This window comes from Nylanderia fulva, unplaced genomic scaffold (genome assembly GCF_048542155.1).
Source record: "Nylanderia fulva isolate GAGA-0341 unplaced genomic scaffold, ASM4854215v1 Scaffold20, whole genome shotgun sequence".
NCBI lineage: Eukaryota > Metazoa > Arthropoda > Insecta > Hymenoptera > Formicidae > Nylanderia > Nylanderia fulva.
The window spans coordinates 388,884-404,530 of NW_028190264.1; the positions used below are offsets into that span (position 1 = coordinate 388,884).

The following is a 15,647-nucleotide window of genomic DNA, read 5'->3' on the forward strand; positions in this document are numbered from 1 at the left end:
TTAAATTATAAATAATATATTAAATCTAACAAAACACATATTTGACTTAAATATTAATATATAAGATTTAAAAAATAGTAATTTAGTTGAAAAATATTAAATATTAATATATGTATAATTAACACGAACTGTGAGGGTGATTTTCTAATTTATAAAAAATTACGAAATTATGTACACTGAAAAGAAATTAGTCAACTTGATTAAACCTTTCAACCAAATATTATTTTGTTAATCGATCATATAAAAATATTGTAAGTTATAAATAATATATTAAATCTAACAAAACACATATTTGACTTAAATATTAATATAAGACGATAATATTAATATAACAAAATAGTAATTAGTGGAAAAATATTAAATATTAATATATGTTTAATTGACACGAACTGTATCGAGGGTGATTTTCTAATTTATAAAAAATCACGAAATTAGATAATTGAAAAAAAGTTACAATTTTGCTTCAAAACTTTTTCTACTTGTTTTGTTAAAAAATAAATAAATAAAGATTCGACAATTTGTAACTATAACATTTCTCAAGAAAAGCTTTTCATTTTTCATATCAAGTAACTTGTCATAACTTTTTTAAAAAATTTAATAATTTTTTATACACTCAAATATGTAAGAAACAACATAAAAAATCTCACATTTACTATGTTATTTATTAATAATAAGAAAAATCTCGAAAACAAGCCATTTTTACACATGACAAGGATATATAACAGCAAATAAATTGTCAAGTTAAAAAAAAGAAAAAAAATGACTAAATTAATACATATTTAGTTCAATATTGCCATAAATGAATCATTTATTTGAAACAAATAAATATTTATTCGTTTCGTGGGAAAGGATTTTCTTATATCAAATAAATATGATTAGTGTCAAATAAATGATTTATTTATTAGCAGTATCGAAATAAATATACTTATATAAGAATGAACTAATTTTTTTTTCAGTGCGTGCGAAGGAAAATATTTTAAATGAAGTAATTCGAGTAGACTTTTCATTTCGGAATTGAGAAAGTTTCTCTCCGCAGCCGTTCTCCTAATTTATGCCAGTCCGATACTTAAATTCGCGCGACGCCGAAACTTGAAATTTACTTGTACTTCGTTGTGTTTCGAGTTTTCTCCTCGAAATAACGCCGAGAGAGATCACTTCCGCTGCAGTTTGCATATCACATCGTATTCCCGGACAATTGTTGGGAGATTACAATAGGTTTAAAACAGAGTTGCGCCGCAAAATCCTCACCCGGTTCGTTCGCGAGCGAACATTCGTGGATGACAGTAATTGTCAGGCTCGTTATAAATACGGATATCATGGAACGGATCTTTAATTATATTTGTTACGCGTTTCAATTGTCACATTCACTAAATATATATAGCACGTACAAATATTCGACAGGTCTCTGAATGTCCGAGAGAGCTTGACACTTTTTATATGTCACACTTTTCCTCCTGTTAGATTCTAATGTTAGATTCTAACACAATGTGCATCTATTTTTAATGTTACACTAAATATGTTTTGTGACAGGATTTATCGGTTAAAATTTGCAGAAAAAGTCGTGATTTTCTGTATTGATTTTATAATATAAATGGGGATGATAAAATCTAAAATTAACATATTTTTTTTGGTTAATTTTTACATTAACAGTATGTTAATTTTACACAATCTCGAATGAGTAACGGCTTCCGGAGTTCAATGAATTCACTCTCGGATAAAGAGAATTGATCGAACGGTTGCGAAAGAATATATATTTACAGTAGAAAAGTTTGTGTTTTCTTGTTAAAAACGGTCCCCGTGAAAATGTTGTGTTAAAAATAAAAAATAAAAAAATTGCAAACTAATTATAAGGTGAGGAAATAAAACTTTGTTCGAAATTTAATTTAAAATAAAGACTTGTCAAATAAAATTTTTCAATTTAGAAAGATTAATATAATCCTAAAAATTCGTAATATATGTAGAAGATTAAACTGAAAAAAATGTGGTAACTTGACTAAACCGTTCAACTAAATTACCATTTTGTTAATTAAACATATATTAGTATTTAAGTCAAATGCACGTTTTGTTAGATTTAATACATTCTATTTAATTTAAATATTTGTATAAGTCATTTGTGAAAAAATCTAAGCTTCATTTTCGAATTTATTTTAACTCTATAACTTAATATCTTTTTATTTAAAAAAATCCAAACTTGTTTTTTAGCTTTTCTTGTTAAAAACCCGCTAAAATTTTTGTGTTAAATATTTAACACATTCATGTGTTAATTTAACATATTACTGTTCTGTTATAATTAAACTTAAATATTAAATTATTAAAACAATTGACAAAAAATGTAAAAATAACACAATGTGCATCTGTTTTTAATTTTACACAATGAATATGTTTTGCTTTTTAATAGTGACAGGATTTATCGGTTAAAATTTACAGAAAAAAATATTGATTTTTTGTATTGATTTTATAATATAAGTGGGGATGATAAAATCTAAAATTTAACATATGTTTTTGTTAATTTTTATATTAACAGTATGTTAATTTTACACAAAATTTATTTCAAATTATTTGAAATTTTGCATTTATTTTGTGTCAAAATATTAACACAATATTTGTGTCTCTATTTAACATATCCGTATTATGTTAAATTAACACAAAAATTTCTGTGGATCGTTTGGAACATGTGATATCTGTGAAATTTAACAAAAATTTTTCATCTGTATATATCGCGACGAGAGCGTGGAAAGCAGATTTCAGAATCGAATTTACGAAAGTACCACCACGAAGAAACGAATTACGGCGCGTCGAACCATAAAACTTAAGATCGATCGTGTTACGGGAAATACGTAACGTCTAACGGCGTATATTATATACCTCGCAACTTCTTAAACGATGAGTAATCCCTGTTTCCTTCTGACGCCACCAAGTCGCTTGTATGTAAAAGATAATACAAATTTAGATATACTTACAAAACATTGGCTAGGAAGCGCATGGCTCCAGATTAGACAATGAAACTATTTTGAAATCCCTCTCTCTATAGGTACTTATTTTATATAATAAGTATAATAAGTATTTTTAATAAATAGTTTTCGAATAATAAATATTTTTTGTAATAAGAGTAGTATTTTATTATTTATATTTTATATGTTTTTATTTTATATATTTGTTTTAATATTTTTTAATAAACAGTATATCTTATTTTTGAAAATATATATAAAAGTATAAGAATGATTAATACTTTTTAATATGTAAGATACTTAAAAATTTTGGAAAATAAATACAAGTATTTTTTTTAAGTGCACAGATAATTTTCTCTTAGAATTTACTCTGAAAATCATGGTAATTGGAATAATATGATATTGGAAACATTCCATAAAAGTTTCTCTGATTAATATTTGTCACAATAAAAAATATTAATATTTACTACAATAAGATATAAAAAAATATGTTCATATTAATATTTTTTATTACGGCAAATATAATTCAGAGAAATCTTATAAAATTCTTATAAAATTTTCTCGGTGTATTTTTTAACAAGTTTATTAATTAATATGTTTTAATAAATAATTTATATTTTATTTTGTAAAATTTGTAACGTTTATGATGAACGACTTAACTGTCAAAAGTTTTTGACAGTTGATTCGTTCATTATAAACCTTGCAATTATTATTTTTATTCGAATAATAAAAATTTCTTTGTTATTTGTTATTATAAATTTTAAAAGAAGTAACAACCGAAATTCTAATTTAACATAAATAATATTTTGAAGATTTTTATTATTCGAATAAAAATAATAATTGCAAGGTTCATAAAATGAACGACCCAACTGTCAAAAGTTTTTTACAGATGGGTCGTTCATTATAAACCTTGCAATTATTATTTATATTTGAATAATAAAAATTTCTTTGTTATTTATTATTATAAATTTTAAAAGAATTAACAACCGAAATTCTAATTTAACATAAATAATATTTTGAAGATTTTTATTATTCGAATAAAAATAATAATTGCAAGGTTCATAAAATGAACGACCCAACTGTCAAAAGTTTTTGACAGATGTGTCGTTCATTATAAACCTTGCAATTATTATTTATATTTGAATAATAAAAATTTCTTTGTTATTTGTTATTATAAATTTTAAAAGAATTAACAACCGAAATTCTAATTTAACATAAATAATATTTTGAAGATTTTTATTATTCGAATAAAAATAATAATTGCAAGGTTCATAAAAAAAAATGAACGACCCAACTGTCAAAAGTTTTTGACAGTTGCGGGTGGGTCGTGTTCATTATAAACCTTGCAATTTTTTTTTTTTACTGTGTACACGGAAATTCTTTTATTTAAAAATAATATTTTTCGGTCACTATGGCAATGCAAGAAACGCACGCGCAATCTTGTACAACACAGAGCGGTTTCTTAGCCGGCGATTAATCGAGACGAGCTTCTCCCGGCGTATCTTTCAGTCTGTATTTTACATTTCACGCGCGCGCGAGTGTCTTGTCTCAAATATAAATTTCCTGCTACCGGGCGCTAAATCGTTTCAATCTTATCTCTTTAATGGATATCAAGATGGCGAGGGGATGCAAATGAAGGCTTTTCATCCCGACTTCCTTTCTCGCGAGTAATTCACTAACGGTAGACGGTATAGGATTTATTATATCCGTAATTTTTTAATCTATCTCCCTTTCGCCTTTTTTCCCTCTTTCATGTCGCTTTTATTATGCGGGATCTTCGTTACAATTGTACTCTTCTTTGTTTCCGTTCATCGATTTAAATATATCGATTGCGGTATTTCTCTTGTTCCGCGCGCCATGAATTTTCATCATTTGCAAAATAATAAATGTAAGTTTTATCACTTTCTTTTCTCTCTCTCTTTCACTCTATTTCTTTCTATCAAGCTTGTGAAATTAATATGATTGCGGTGAGTGAGTATGGCGTGGACAGAATAATTGGCAAACGACCAATATATACCGGCGAATTAATATTTACTTAGTAAGTAATATTTATTCGTCGCGTTTCGTCGTACAGTAGTCTTTCAGTTCACAAATTTAATTAATAATTAACAGTACATTTTCAATTACTAACGATTACATATTCAGATATCGAATGACCAGACTTTCGACCTACTTTGCATATCTATTTCCAATTATTTTACCGTTTGTATTACGCGTCATTTGGAAATACTATTCGTACGTTAACAAAACACTTTTACATTTCAAAGAAATATTAGTATTGAACATGTGATACATGCCTTATATATTTTTTTAATAATTAATATATTTATTATATATTTTTATATTATATATTATACATTATTATATATTATATGTATATAATATATATTATATATTATATATATTTTATATATTATATATATTTTTCAAAATTATTATAAATCATACATGTATTAAATATATTGTATGATTATCGTTAGCATTGTTGGTGACCTGATTTCACGTACACATACATATAAAAGATATATATATTCGATTTCCTCTTTTCCTTTTATTTTATCGTTACATTTACTTTTGCGCAATCTACTCTCATTCATCCCCTATTTTCCCCGACGTATTGTCAGATTAAATACCGAGCACGTTTAACAGAGAGCGAGAGAGACCAGATCCATGTATACAATATCCTGCACACGTGTGTATACATACATATATATATATATATATATATATAAACGTCCGCGAAGGAAGCGGAACACCCACGTCAATCGGATATCGACGTCTAGGACGATCGTAAAAAATGTCCCGCATTTTTTCCGCGCCGCATATATATTTTTCAGGCTCTCCATCATCGCGAAATCGGCCAGCAAGACAGATGGAGAGCGAAAGAGAGCGCGATACTCGGTCTCGAGAGTTCGGCGGCGTAATTCGGCCGTTTCTCCAAACATTCTTTGTCTCTCTCTCCCTCACTCCCCTACCGAGAGCAGGTAACGTGCCGCAGCGCAATGGCGCCTCACTGACTGCACCTGGGACAAGCGTTCGCCAGGTTAGGCCGCGCGCCGATTGGCCGGCCGGCTCAAAGCCGCGCGCTGATTGGCCGGCGTCGCGGCTCCGCCGGCACGCAGGCTTTAATCTCGTTTACCGTAGGCGCGCTGGCGTTCAGTTTAAGTCACCTCGGCCGGTCGGACGGTCGACCGCTCGCTCGCTCGCAAGTCTCAAGTCAAGTGAAGTGAAAACGTTGCGCGAAGCCGCTCGGGAAACTTGCTCCGAAATACATATTCGCTCGGGATCGAGGTGTCGTCTAGCGGGAAAAATTGGCGAATTTTTCGGACAACGCCGGTTCCCTGAAGAGGACCGTCTCTGCGCGTACGCGAGGACGCGGTGACACGATCTCTCTCGCCTGCGCGCTCGCGCGCAGGCGCCTGGCCCCGCATATATATACGTTCGTAATTACGAGTGAGTGTGTAGTGCACGAGTAGTGCCCGAGTGTGGGATACGTGTATATATGTGTGTGTGTACGTGTGCGCGCTTAACGGCTCGGTTCTCCTCCTCTCTCTCTCGCTCTTTTTCTCTCGTCTTCTTCTTCCTCTTCTCTCTTTGGGATCCCACCGCGATTGGTCGGGCGTAGTATTTTTGAAAAGTCGTGTATTTATGTATATGTGTGCGCTGTCTTTCTCTCGCCGCCGTCCTTCCTTCTTTCTCCCGTTATAACCGCAAGAGAATCGCGTTCGCGAGACCGCCGTATGGACGATTTTGAGAAAGCCGTCCGGCCGAGGAGTCGCTTCCATGGGCGTCCTCCCGTGGAATCTGTCAAAAAATTTTATATTTAAACACTTGTGTTTTTATTTACGGATTTAATATTTAGAGAAAAAAAATGAAAAAATTGGGAAAGAAAAATGAAAAAGAAATTAATCGAGCCCCATTCTGGAAAAAAATCCTGCAGACGCCCATGGTCGCGTCAATCGGATGAAGAGAGAGAGAGATCGTCCACATACGCGTACTTCTGAGGGCGCGTCTCTCCATCTCTCTCTCTCTCTATCTCGTTTCTCTCGCGCGAGCTCATGCGCGAAAGTTCGAATTTCGAGTGACAGGTAAAACGGGAGAGGGACAAAATTTATTCCCCTTCTCTTTCTTCCTCTCGATCCCGCCGAAAGTGATACTTTTTCCCGTGCGAGGAAAAAAAATAGCACGAGTGAAGTGTCCTTTAGTCAGTGTTTCTTCATCGAGTTTGTTATTTCAGTGGCGTGACAAAAGCGCGCAGAAGTAAGCGCGGGATTAATAATGCCGAAGATCGCGCGGCGAAGTTTGACAGATCCGAAACGTCATTCGGGATTTTGACAGCTCCACGTCGCGAACTCGGGCAAACCGAGCGGAATTTCCGTTCGCGTCGCGCGTGCACACCTGTGTTTGTGCTCTAGCAGTTGCTGCATAGAGGTTAGAATCTCGTGTCGAGGTGGGAGAGAAAAGACGATTTCTCTCCGTCTCTCTCTCTGTCGCGAGAAAAAGGAGAGCGCGGAAAACGGAATATTGAAACGACGGTAAGAGAGGCAGTCCTCGATCGAGATCTGGATTACGCGGGCGTGTCGAGGATCGCCAAGATTTTGCCAATTCGTAAAAAAGGTGAGTGACACATTTCTCTGCGCAAACACAGAGGATATTATTCTCTCGCCGATAAAAAATTCCTCGCGTCTCGCTCTCCTTTATGGAAGAAGATACGCGTACCTGAAATCAAACCGTAGCTAAAGTGACAAAGTAACGCGTGTTGCAAACAATGTTACGTGAGAGAAGAAAACAAACAAAAACTCTCTCAAGTTACTCTTATATCCGGACGATTTATTTTACGGTCGAATTGTTTTCATTTCTGACATTCGAGCAACGCTAATCGATCAAACGGTTCCGTTCGAATAATTCGATAGCGCGTTTCTTTGGGGAATCCGTGATCTTTTATTATACTCTCGTGTAAAAATCGAGATCGCACCGTTAGTTTCGAATAAATTTCATGAATTTTTGAACGACGATTAAAATTGATTGTAATTCCGCTGGTATGTTTTAAATGTGCACGTCGTTTAAAAGAAATGTAAAAAATAAATGAGACAAATAAACAACATATACGACCTCTAGATTTCAAAAAATTTTAACGAATTTACACGAGTTTTCTCTTCTCTGCAGTGAAAAAAATTTGTTAACTTGATTAAACTTTCGACTAAATTACTATTTTGTTAAATCAACATATATTAGTATTTAAGTCAAATATACGTTTTGTTAAATTTACTGTTATATTTAATTTAAATATTTTTATAGGTTCAATTTTAACAAAATAATATTTTTAGTTGAATAATTTAGTCAAGTTGACAAGTTTTTTCAGTACATATAAAATATTTATATAAAAAATTGTATATAAAATTATATATAAAAAATGTATATGTACATTATTCATTTGTTATCAATGTGCACTATTAAAAAAATTATTAAGTCAAATATATGTTTTGTTGAATTTAATTAAAATATTTTTATATAGGTTTAGTTAACCAAATAATATTTAGTTGAAAGGTTTAGTCAAGTTAATAATTTTTTTAGTGTGTTAGGCCCGTTCTACAATAAATTTTGTTTTCGAAAAAAAAGGTTCTCATTGGACAATCGCTTCCGACATCCGACTGCGACGTATTGTAGAACCGCCGGCCTTATCGAACGCGCGCGAATTTCACGTCTTGTCAATGTTCGTGATAAGAGGGGCGCGTTCGATAACGAACCAAGTCCGTAGAAGTAACTCGTCACGAACTTAGTTCTAACCGATCGTTAGCAGGGGAGATGTTGATCCTATTAAACGCTCGCGCTCGCCGGCTGCCAGCTAGTTTAAAAGCATCGCAGGAGTCGGACGATTTGGCCGCACCACCATCGCGTACCCGCTCTCCAGAGCTCTCGGTACTTTCCCGAGAAAGTCTCGACGTGGTATGGAAGGGAACGCACGCGAGATCCCGGAGAGTCCCCGTTTCGCGAATAAATCGAGGAAAAGTCATCGCGTGCTCGTAGGCCATCCTCTTTTGCACGGATATAGTTATTCGATTCCAGGACGTGGATCGATAATCGCATTTGCAATCTCATGCTCTTCCTGCGATACACTGTACGAAATGCATTTGTCTTCGCGCGGACTATAAATTAGCTAATTATTTTTTATTTATTTTTATACACAGAACTTTGGCAGAATTTAGCCTGAAAATCATGGTAATCGTTGGACAATATATATGGTGTTGGAAGAATTTTATAAAAGTTTCTCTCATGAATATTTACCACAATAAAAATATTAATATCTTCTATAACAAGATAAATATGTGTTCGATTATTTTACTCTGTACATATTAATATTTTTTTATTGTGGTAAATATTAATCAGAGAAATTCTTATAAAATTCCACGATTACCATGATTTTCTTCAGGGTAAATTCTAAGGGAAAATTCTTTCCGTGCATATTTTGTATATTTTATTATAATTATTATTTTAATATATTTTTTATACACTAAAAAATTGTTAACTTGACTAAATCGTTCAACTAAATTATTATTTTATTAATTGAACATATATTAATATTTTCAAATACACAGTTTGTTAGATTTAATATGTTATATTTAATTTAAATATTTCTATATGTTTCAATTAACAAAATAATATTTAATTGAACGCTTTAATGAAGTCAACAAATTTTTTTTCAGTGTATACATTGCAAGATATATTTATAAGATTTATTTTTCTGTGCAAACTTATAATAATATTTTTATTAATATACATATATACATATATATATTTCTGTCAGTTTGAATTTTTTAAAACAAGTAAATTTTGATTTTTTTAAAAATTACAATCCAAATTTTTTTTTGTATTAACAATTGAATTATTTGACTTTAAAATCTATTGGATACTTATTGTAATAGAAATCTTAAGAAATAATCCAGAATTTTTCTGGATTTTTTGAAATTGTACAACATAAAAGTAATAAAAATATAGAGTGAACGAAAAAGATCCAGTTTGCTGTTAGTAAAAAAATTATCACTGGTGGAAGGACATATCGATATGAAATTTATATATATATATATACATATGAATAAATTAAATTTATTATTATATACATTGCAAGAGATATGGAATAATAGGTAATAAAGATTATCCGCGAAATGAAGAGTCTCCGGATTATTTATTTGACGTTAATTTGGCAATTAATTAAAATTGTCTTCGTTTATAAAATAAAGCTAATAATATCGAATACGCACACATTAATTTTTATAGTGAGATATACTATTTGCCCTTTTCGCTCGATATTTTCTTGCTATTGATTTTTCTGTTTATTTTATCTAATTTCTCTCTCTTTTCTCTTTCTCCATCCAAGTTTTGCCCCTCATTTTAAATGCAAAAAAGTATAAGAGCATGCAGCTTAAGGAGCCCACCAAGACTTACTATTCCCTGTTCGACGGTGCTCCGTCTGCTGAATTTTATTTGTCTCTTAGCTGTATTTACATTCGAAAGATGTACGAAAGAAACGCACGAGCGGAATTTTCCGTCTCGACGATCGCCGAAAGATGATTTACAGCGAGAAATCTGATGGAAAAGTTTCGACGATTGTTTCGCAATTCCAATCGGCATCCCTCGCAATTGTCGCTCATTGTCTGTCCCGACGATTTGACAAAACGCAGACGATTTGTGCCGCACATGAACTGAGTGACAAATCTTTTCTCTGCACAAATTTCTTTTGTCTCTATTTTTTTCCCCGGAATTCAGAGCGATCTCTCCGCCTTATCAGTTCGCATTTCCTACATCAAAGTCGGTTCTGAAAGTGGAAAAAAAATTAAGTTATTTTGCAAAGCGTGTATAGCTGTCAAGTATGCTTTTAAAATAAGATATAAATCTCAACTAATTAAAAAAGGACTGCATTTCCGTGAAAATGAATATTTAATTTTGTCCAGTACGAAGTAACTTTATAGATAAAAAAAATGTTCCATCTTTCAGGAGGACACACGGACAGGGATGGCATGAGGGAGGGCTCCGGCAACGTTGCCGACGTGGTGAGTAAATGAAAAATACACTTTTTCCTTTGTAGACGAGAGATAGAGATAAATAAACATAGAGATACACTTCTTATATTTTTACTTATACGCGCTTTGAGAGGAATAGTTTTGTGTTATCGATCGAAAAGTGAGATTATAAATATATTTATTATCTGAAATTATAAGCTTGCGCGGTTTGTTAATATTAACACTTTAATTGTGCAAAAGGATTTATCAATCTGTATAGCCAATCAAAATATAAACAAGAAAAGAAACAAAATATTTTTATTTTTTATCGATCGAAAAGTACGGTTAGATTCGACTATAAATCTATTTATTGGTTATACGGATTGTTTATTATTTGAAATTATAAGTTTGCGCGGTTTGTTAATACTAATACTTTAATTGTACAAAAGGATTTATCAATCTGTATAGCCAATTAAAATATAAACAAGAAAATATAAAATATTTTGATTTTTTCTTGTTTATATTTTGATTGGCTATACAGACTGATAAATTCTTTTCCACAATTAAAGTATTAATATTGACAAGCCGCGTAAGCTTATAATTTCGGGTAATAAACAATCTGTATAACCAATAAATAGATTTATAGTCAAATCTAACCTTACTTTTCGATCGATAAAACAGAACTAACTAAAATATTTTGATTTTTCAAATTTATATTTCGATTGGCTATACAGATTGATAAATCCTCTTCCACAATCAAAGTATTAATATTAACAAACCGCGTAAGCTTATAATTTCAGATAATAAATATATTTATAATCTCACTTTTCGATCGATAACACAGAACTAACTAAAATATTTTGATTTTTCAAATTTATATTTCGATTGGCTATACAGACTGATAAATCCTTTTCCACAATTAAAGTATTAATATTGACAAGCCGGGTAAGCTTATAATTTCGAGTAATAAATAATCTATATAACCAATAAATAGATTTATAGTCGAATCTAACCTTACTTTTCGATCGATAAAACAGAACTAACTAAAATATTTTGATTTTTCAAATTTATATTTCGATTGGCTATACAGATTGATAAATTCTCTTCCACAATCAAAGTATTAATATTAACAAACCGCGTAAGCTTATAATTTCAGATAATAAACGATCCGTATAGCCAATAAATAGATTTATAATCGAACCTAATTTCACTTTTCGATCGATAAAATATAATCAATCCGCGCATACTTTTGCCTTTCTATATACAATATTCCTCACCACAATATCTGATAATAGGAGACAATATTCCTTTAAGACGGTTATCTTGGCTATCTTTTGGCGCCTGCACGTCAAAGCCGCGTCGAGAGCAGCCGCGCCAAGTATTTTCGAAAGCCTTCGGGCTGTCGGCGTCGAGAGAAGTAGGCTACCGGGTTAATATCCAGCAGAGAGAGCGAGATAGAGACAGAAAGGGAGGGATGACAGTTCGGGAGAGGAAAAACGAGGAAAAGCGCGAACGGGGAAATTTGACATTTCGCGGCAATTGACTCGTAACGAGATATCGCTAGGAATGTCTCACAGTCAATTAGACATATCTGCGATTTCGCGCGTCTATTACGTACGTATATGCACGTTTAACTCGGTAATTCTCGCCGCGAGAGAGACGACATTCGGGACGTAGAACATACACGGCATACGTATAAATTCTGCGACTCGCTAAACTCGCGGACGGAAGCGCGGATATAAATATACTATGCGCGCGTTTAGAGAGACATAGTAGTGCCGTACGTCCGGTGAAATGCGACTGCATGTCTGCTCTCATCGCGCAACTTCGCGAAACCGGAAATATTTCATCAGCCTACCACTTGAAATTGTTTCAACGCAAACTTTCTACCCGAAATTGCGAGTGATAAAAATTTCGCGCGATTTTTATCTTATTTCTATCCGAAAAGTTTTCCCATTTTCCCTATCTAATAGTTTTCCCAATTTAAATCGAGGAATTAATAGATTGCATTCAATTATATAAAAGATTAATTAACATATTATATATCGAAAATATTTTATCATCTTTTCACTCGAAATAATTTTAACGCAAGCTTCTTGCCAACAATTTTGTGAACGATAATAATTTTTTACGCGATTTTAATCTTATTTATTGAAAAAGTTTTCCTATTTTCCCTATCTAAGAGTTTTTCCAATTGAAATCGAGGAATTAATAGATTGCAGTCAATAAACATATCATAAATCGAAAATATTTCATCATCTTTTCACTTGAAATAATTTAAACGCAAACCTTTTACCAAAAATTATGAACGATAATAATTTCACTCGATTTTAATCTTATATTTATTCAAAAAGTTTTCCTATTTTCCCTATCCAAGAGTTTTCCCAATTTAAATCGAGGAATTAATAGATTACATTTAATTATATAAAAGATTAATTAACATATTACATATCGAAAATATTTTATCATCTTTTTACTTGAAATAATTTAAAAGCAAACTTCTTACTAAAAATTGTGAACGATAATAATTTTACGCGATTTTCATCTTATATTTATCCAAGATCCTATTTTCTTTCTCTAAGAGTTTTCCATTTTTTTGTTCAAATCGAGGAATTAAAATAGATTGCAGTTAATTAAAAGATCAATGAATCTAGAAATAGAAAATATTTTATCATTTTTTAACTTGAAATAATTTAAACACAAACTTTCTACTAAAAATAGCAAACGATAAAAATTTTATGCGATTTTTATCTTACCACAAAAAGTTTTCCTATTTAAGAGCTTTCTTATTTTTTGTTTAAATTGAGGAATTAAAATAGATTGCAGTCAATTAAAAATTCAACATATTACAAACGAAAAATACTTCATCATAATTTTACTTGAAATAATTTAAACAACTTTTTTCTAAAAATTGCAAATAATAATTTTAGGTGATTTTCATCTTATATTTATGTAAATAGTGATTTTTCTAATATTTTTTCAAATTGAGAAACTTCAAACAATTTAAGTTTTCGATCAATTAAACATATTACGAAATTTACACGTAAACTTTCTACTAAAAATTGCAAACGATAATGATTTTAGACAATTTTCATTTTATATTAATCCAATGAGTGACTTTCCTAATATTTTTTTTAATCGAGGAACTTTTAGATTAGACTGAATTTGCAGTCAATTGAGGGATCAATGAACATATGACAAGAATAGTAGGGGTACCAGATAATTCGAGGAGTATATAATATACTCGCCAATCTATTAATTCCTCAAGCTTGTACATTAAAATTCCGCAGTGGTTCTCCTTCGTTAAAAGTTAACGAGCTTTTTAATTTTAATGGATTGTGAAAAGTTTCTATTATTAAACTTTTCCGCTCTGTCACTTTCTATATGGTTTTGTACGAACTCTCCGGCGCGTATGTTCTGAATCGCGTGTCTCATGAAAGCGAAACCGTTTTAAATACAAAAAAGGGGAATCTCTAAGCGCAATATCTTATTATTAGATTTCTTTCTCACGACACAGCTGGCACACAAATTTAAGAGCCAGAACCTGGATTTACATTTTTAGAGCAGTTACTCACTTGTTACCAGGCTTTCCAATTAGTTCGTACATTATTTGCAAACAATAATAGAGAGTAGTAGATCGCAAAAAGCGCTTTCTCTCCTGTCAAATGTGTCAGCTGCGCACAGATTTATTTACTTTTGTATATTGCGTTTGCATGTTTATAATTACGATTTACGAAATATAAATAACGATGCAGCTACGAGATAGGACCAGTTGAAATATTTATACACTAATTACGCAGTTTCCAGATATTGGATAACAATCCGCATTAGCTAAATATACATAATATATAATACTATCGACCTTAGTCATATTTATTATTTAAGATTCTTCCTTGTTCATTTTTAATTATATACAAATATCTAAGAGGACATTTGATAATAATTGCATTTGGCTTTACGTGGCAATATATTTGAAAAATTCAATAAAAAACTTGATGAATAATGACTTTAATGATGATTACTGTATTAACATATTAATATTTTTCATTGGAAATATGATAAAAAAACTTGATGAATACTGACTTTAATGACGAGCACTGCATTAACATAGTAATATTTCTTGTTGGTTTGATAAAAAAATTTAATGAATAATGACTTTAATGACGATTACTCCACTGAAAAAAAAACTTGTCTAAACCTTTCAATTAAATTATTATTTTGTTAATTGAACATATATTAGTATTTAAATCAAATATACGTTTTGTCAGATTTAATATGTTTTATTTAATTTAAATATTTCTATAATGTTCAATTAACAAAATAGTATTTAGTTGAACGATTTAATAAATTTTTTTAGTGTATTTTTTGTTGTAAATTTGATTAAAAAACTTGTCGAATAATAACTTAAATGACGATTATTGCACTAAAAAAAATTTACCTCTTGACTAAACTTTTCAATTAAATTATTTTGTTAATTGAACATACATCAGTATTCAAATCAAATATACGTTTTGTCAGATTTAATATGTTATATTTAATTTAAATATTTCTATAATATTCAATTAACAAAATAGTATTTAGTTGAACCATTTAGTCAAGTTAACACATTTTTTTCAGTATAGCAACATTTTTGTTGTAAATTAAAAAAAAATTTAATTTGACTATTATTTTGTTAATTGAACATATATTAGTATTTAAGTCA

The 15,647-nt window shown here is 30.9% G+C and overlaps 1 protein-coding gene across 3 annotated transcripts in view; it reads left to right on the top strand.

Annotated features, from left to right (window-relative positions):
• The window catches only part of LOC114944082 (uncharacterized), a 118,620-nt gene that overhangs the window by 11,634 nt on the left and 91,339 nt on the right, over positions 1 to 15,647 (top strand). Inside the window, exons 1-3 of one of the 3 annotated variants that reach the window (XM_085482280.1) lie at positions 6,111 to 6,401; positions 7,186 to 7,565; positions 10,941 to 10,996. In XM_085482280.1, coding sequence (XP_085338406.1) covers positions 10,964 to 10,996 — 33 coding nt within the window. In that variant the 5' untranslated portion in view covers positions 6,111 to 6,401; positions 7,186 to 7,565; positions 10,941 to 10,963. Of the gene's footprint in view, positions 1 to 6,110; positions 6,402 to 6,442; positions 6,461 to 7,185; positions 7,566 to 10,940; positions 10,997 to 15,647 lie in introns of those variants that run through there. The other 2 variants (XM_085482282.1, XM_085482281.1) reach the window with 2 other exon arrangements.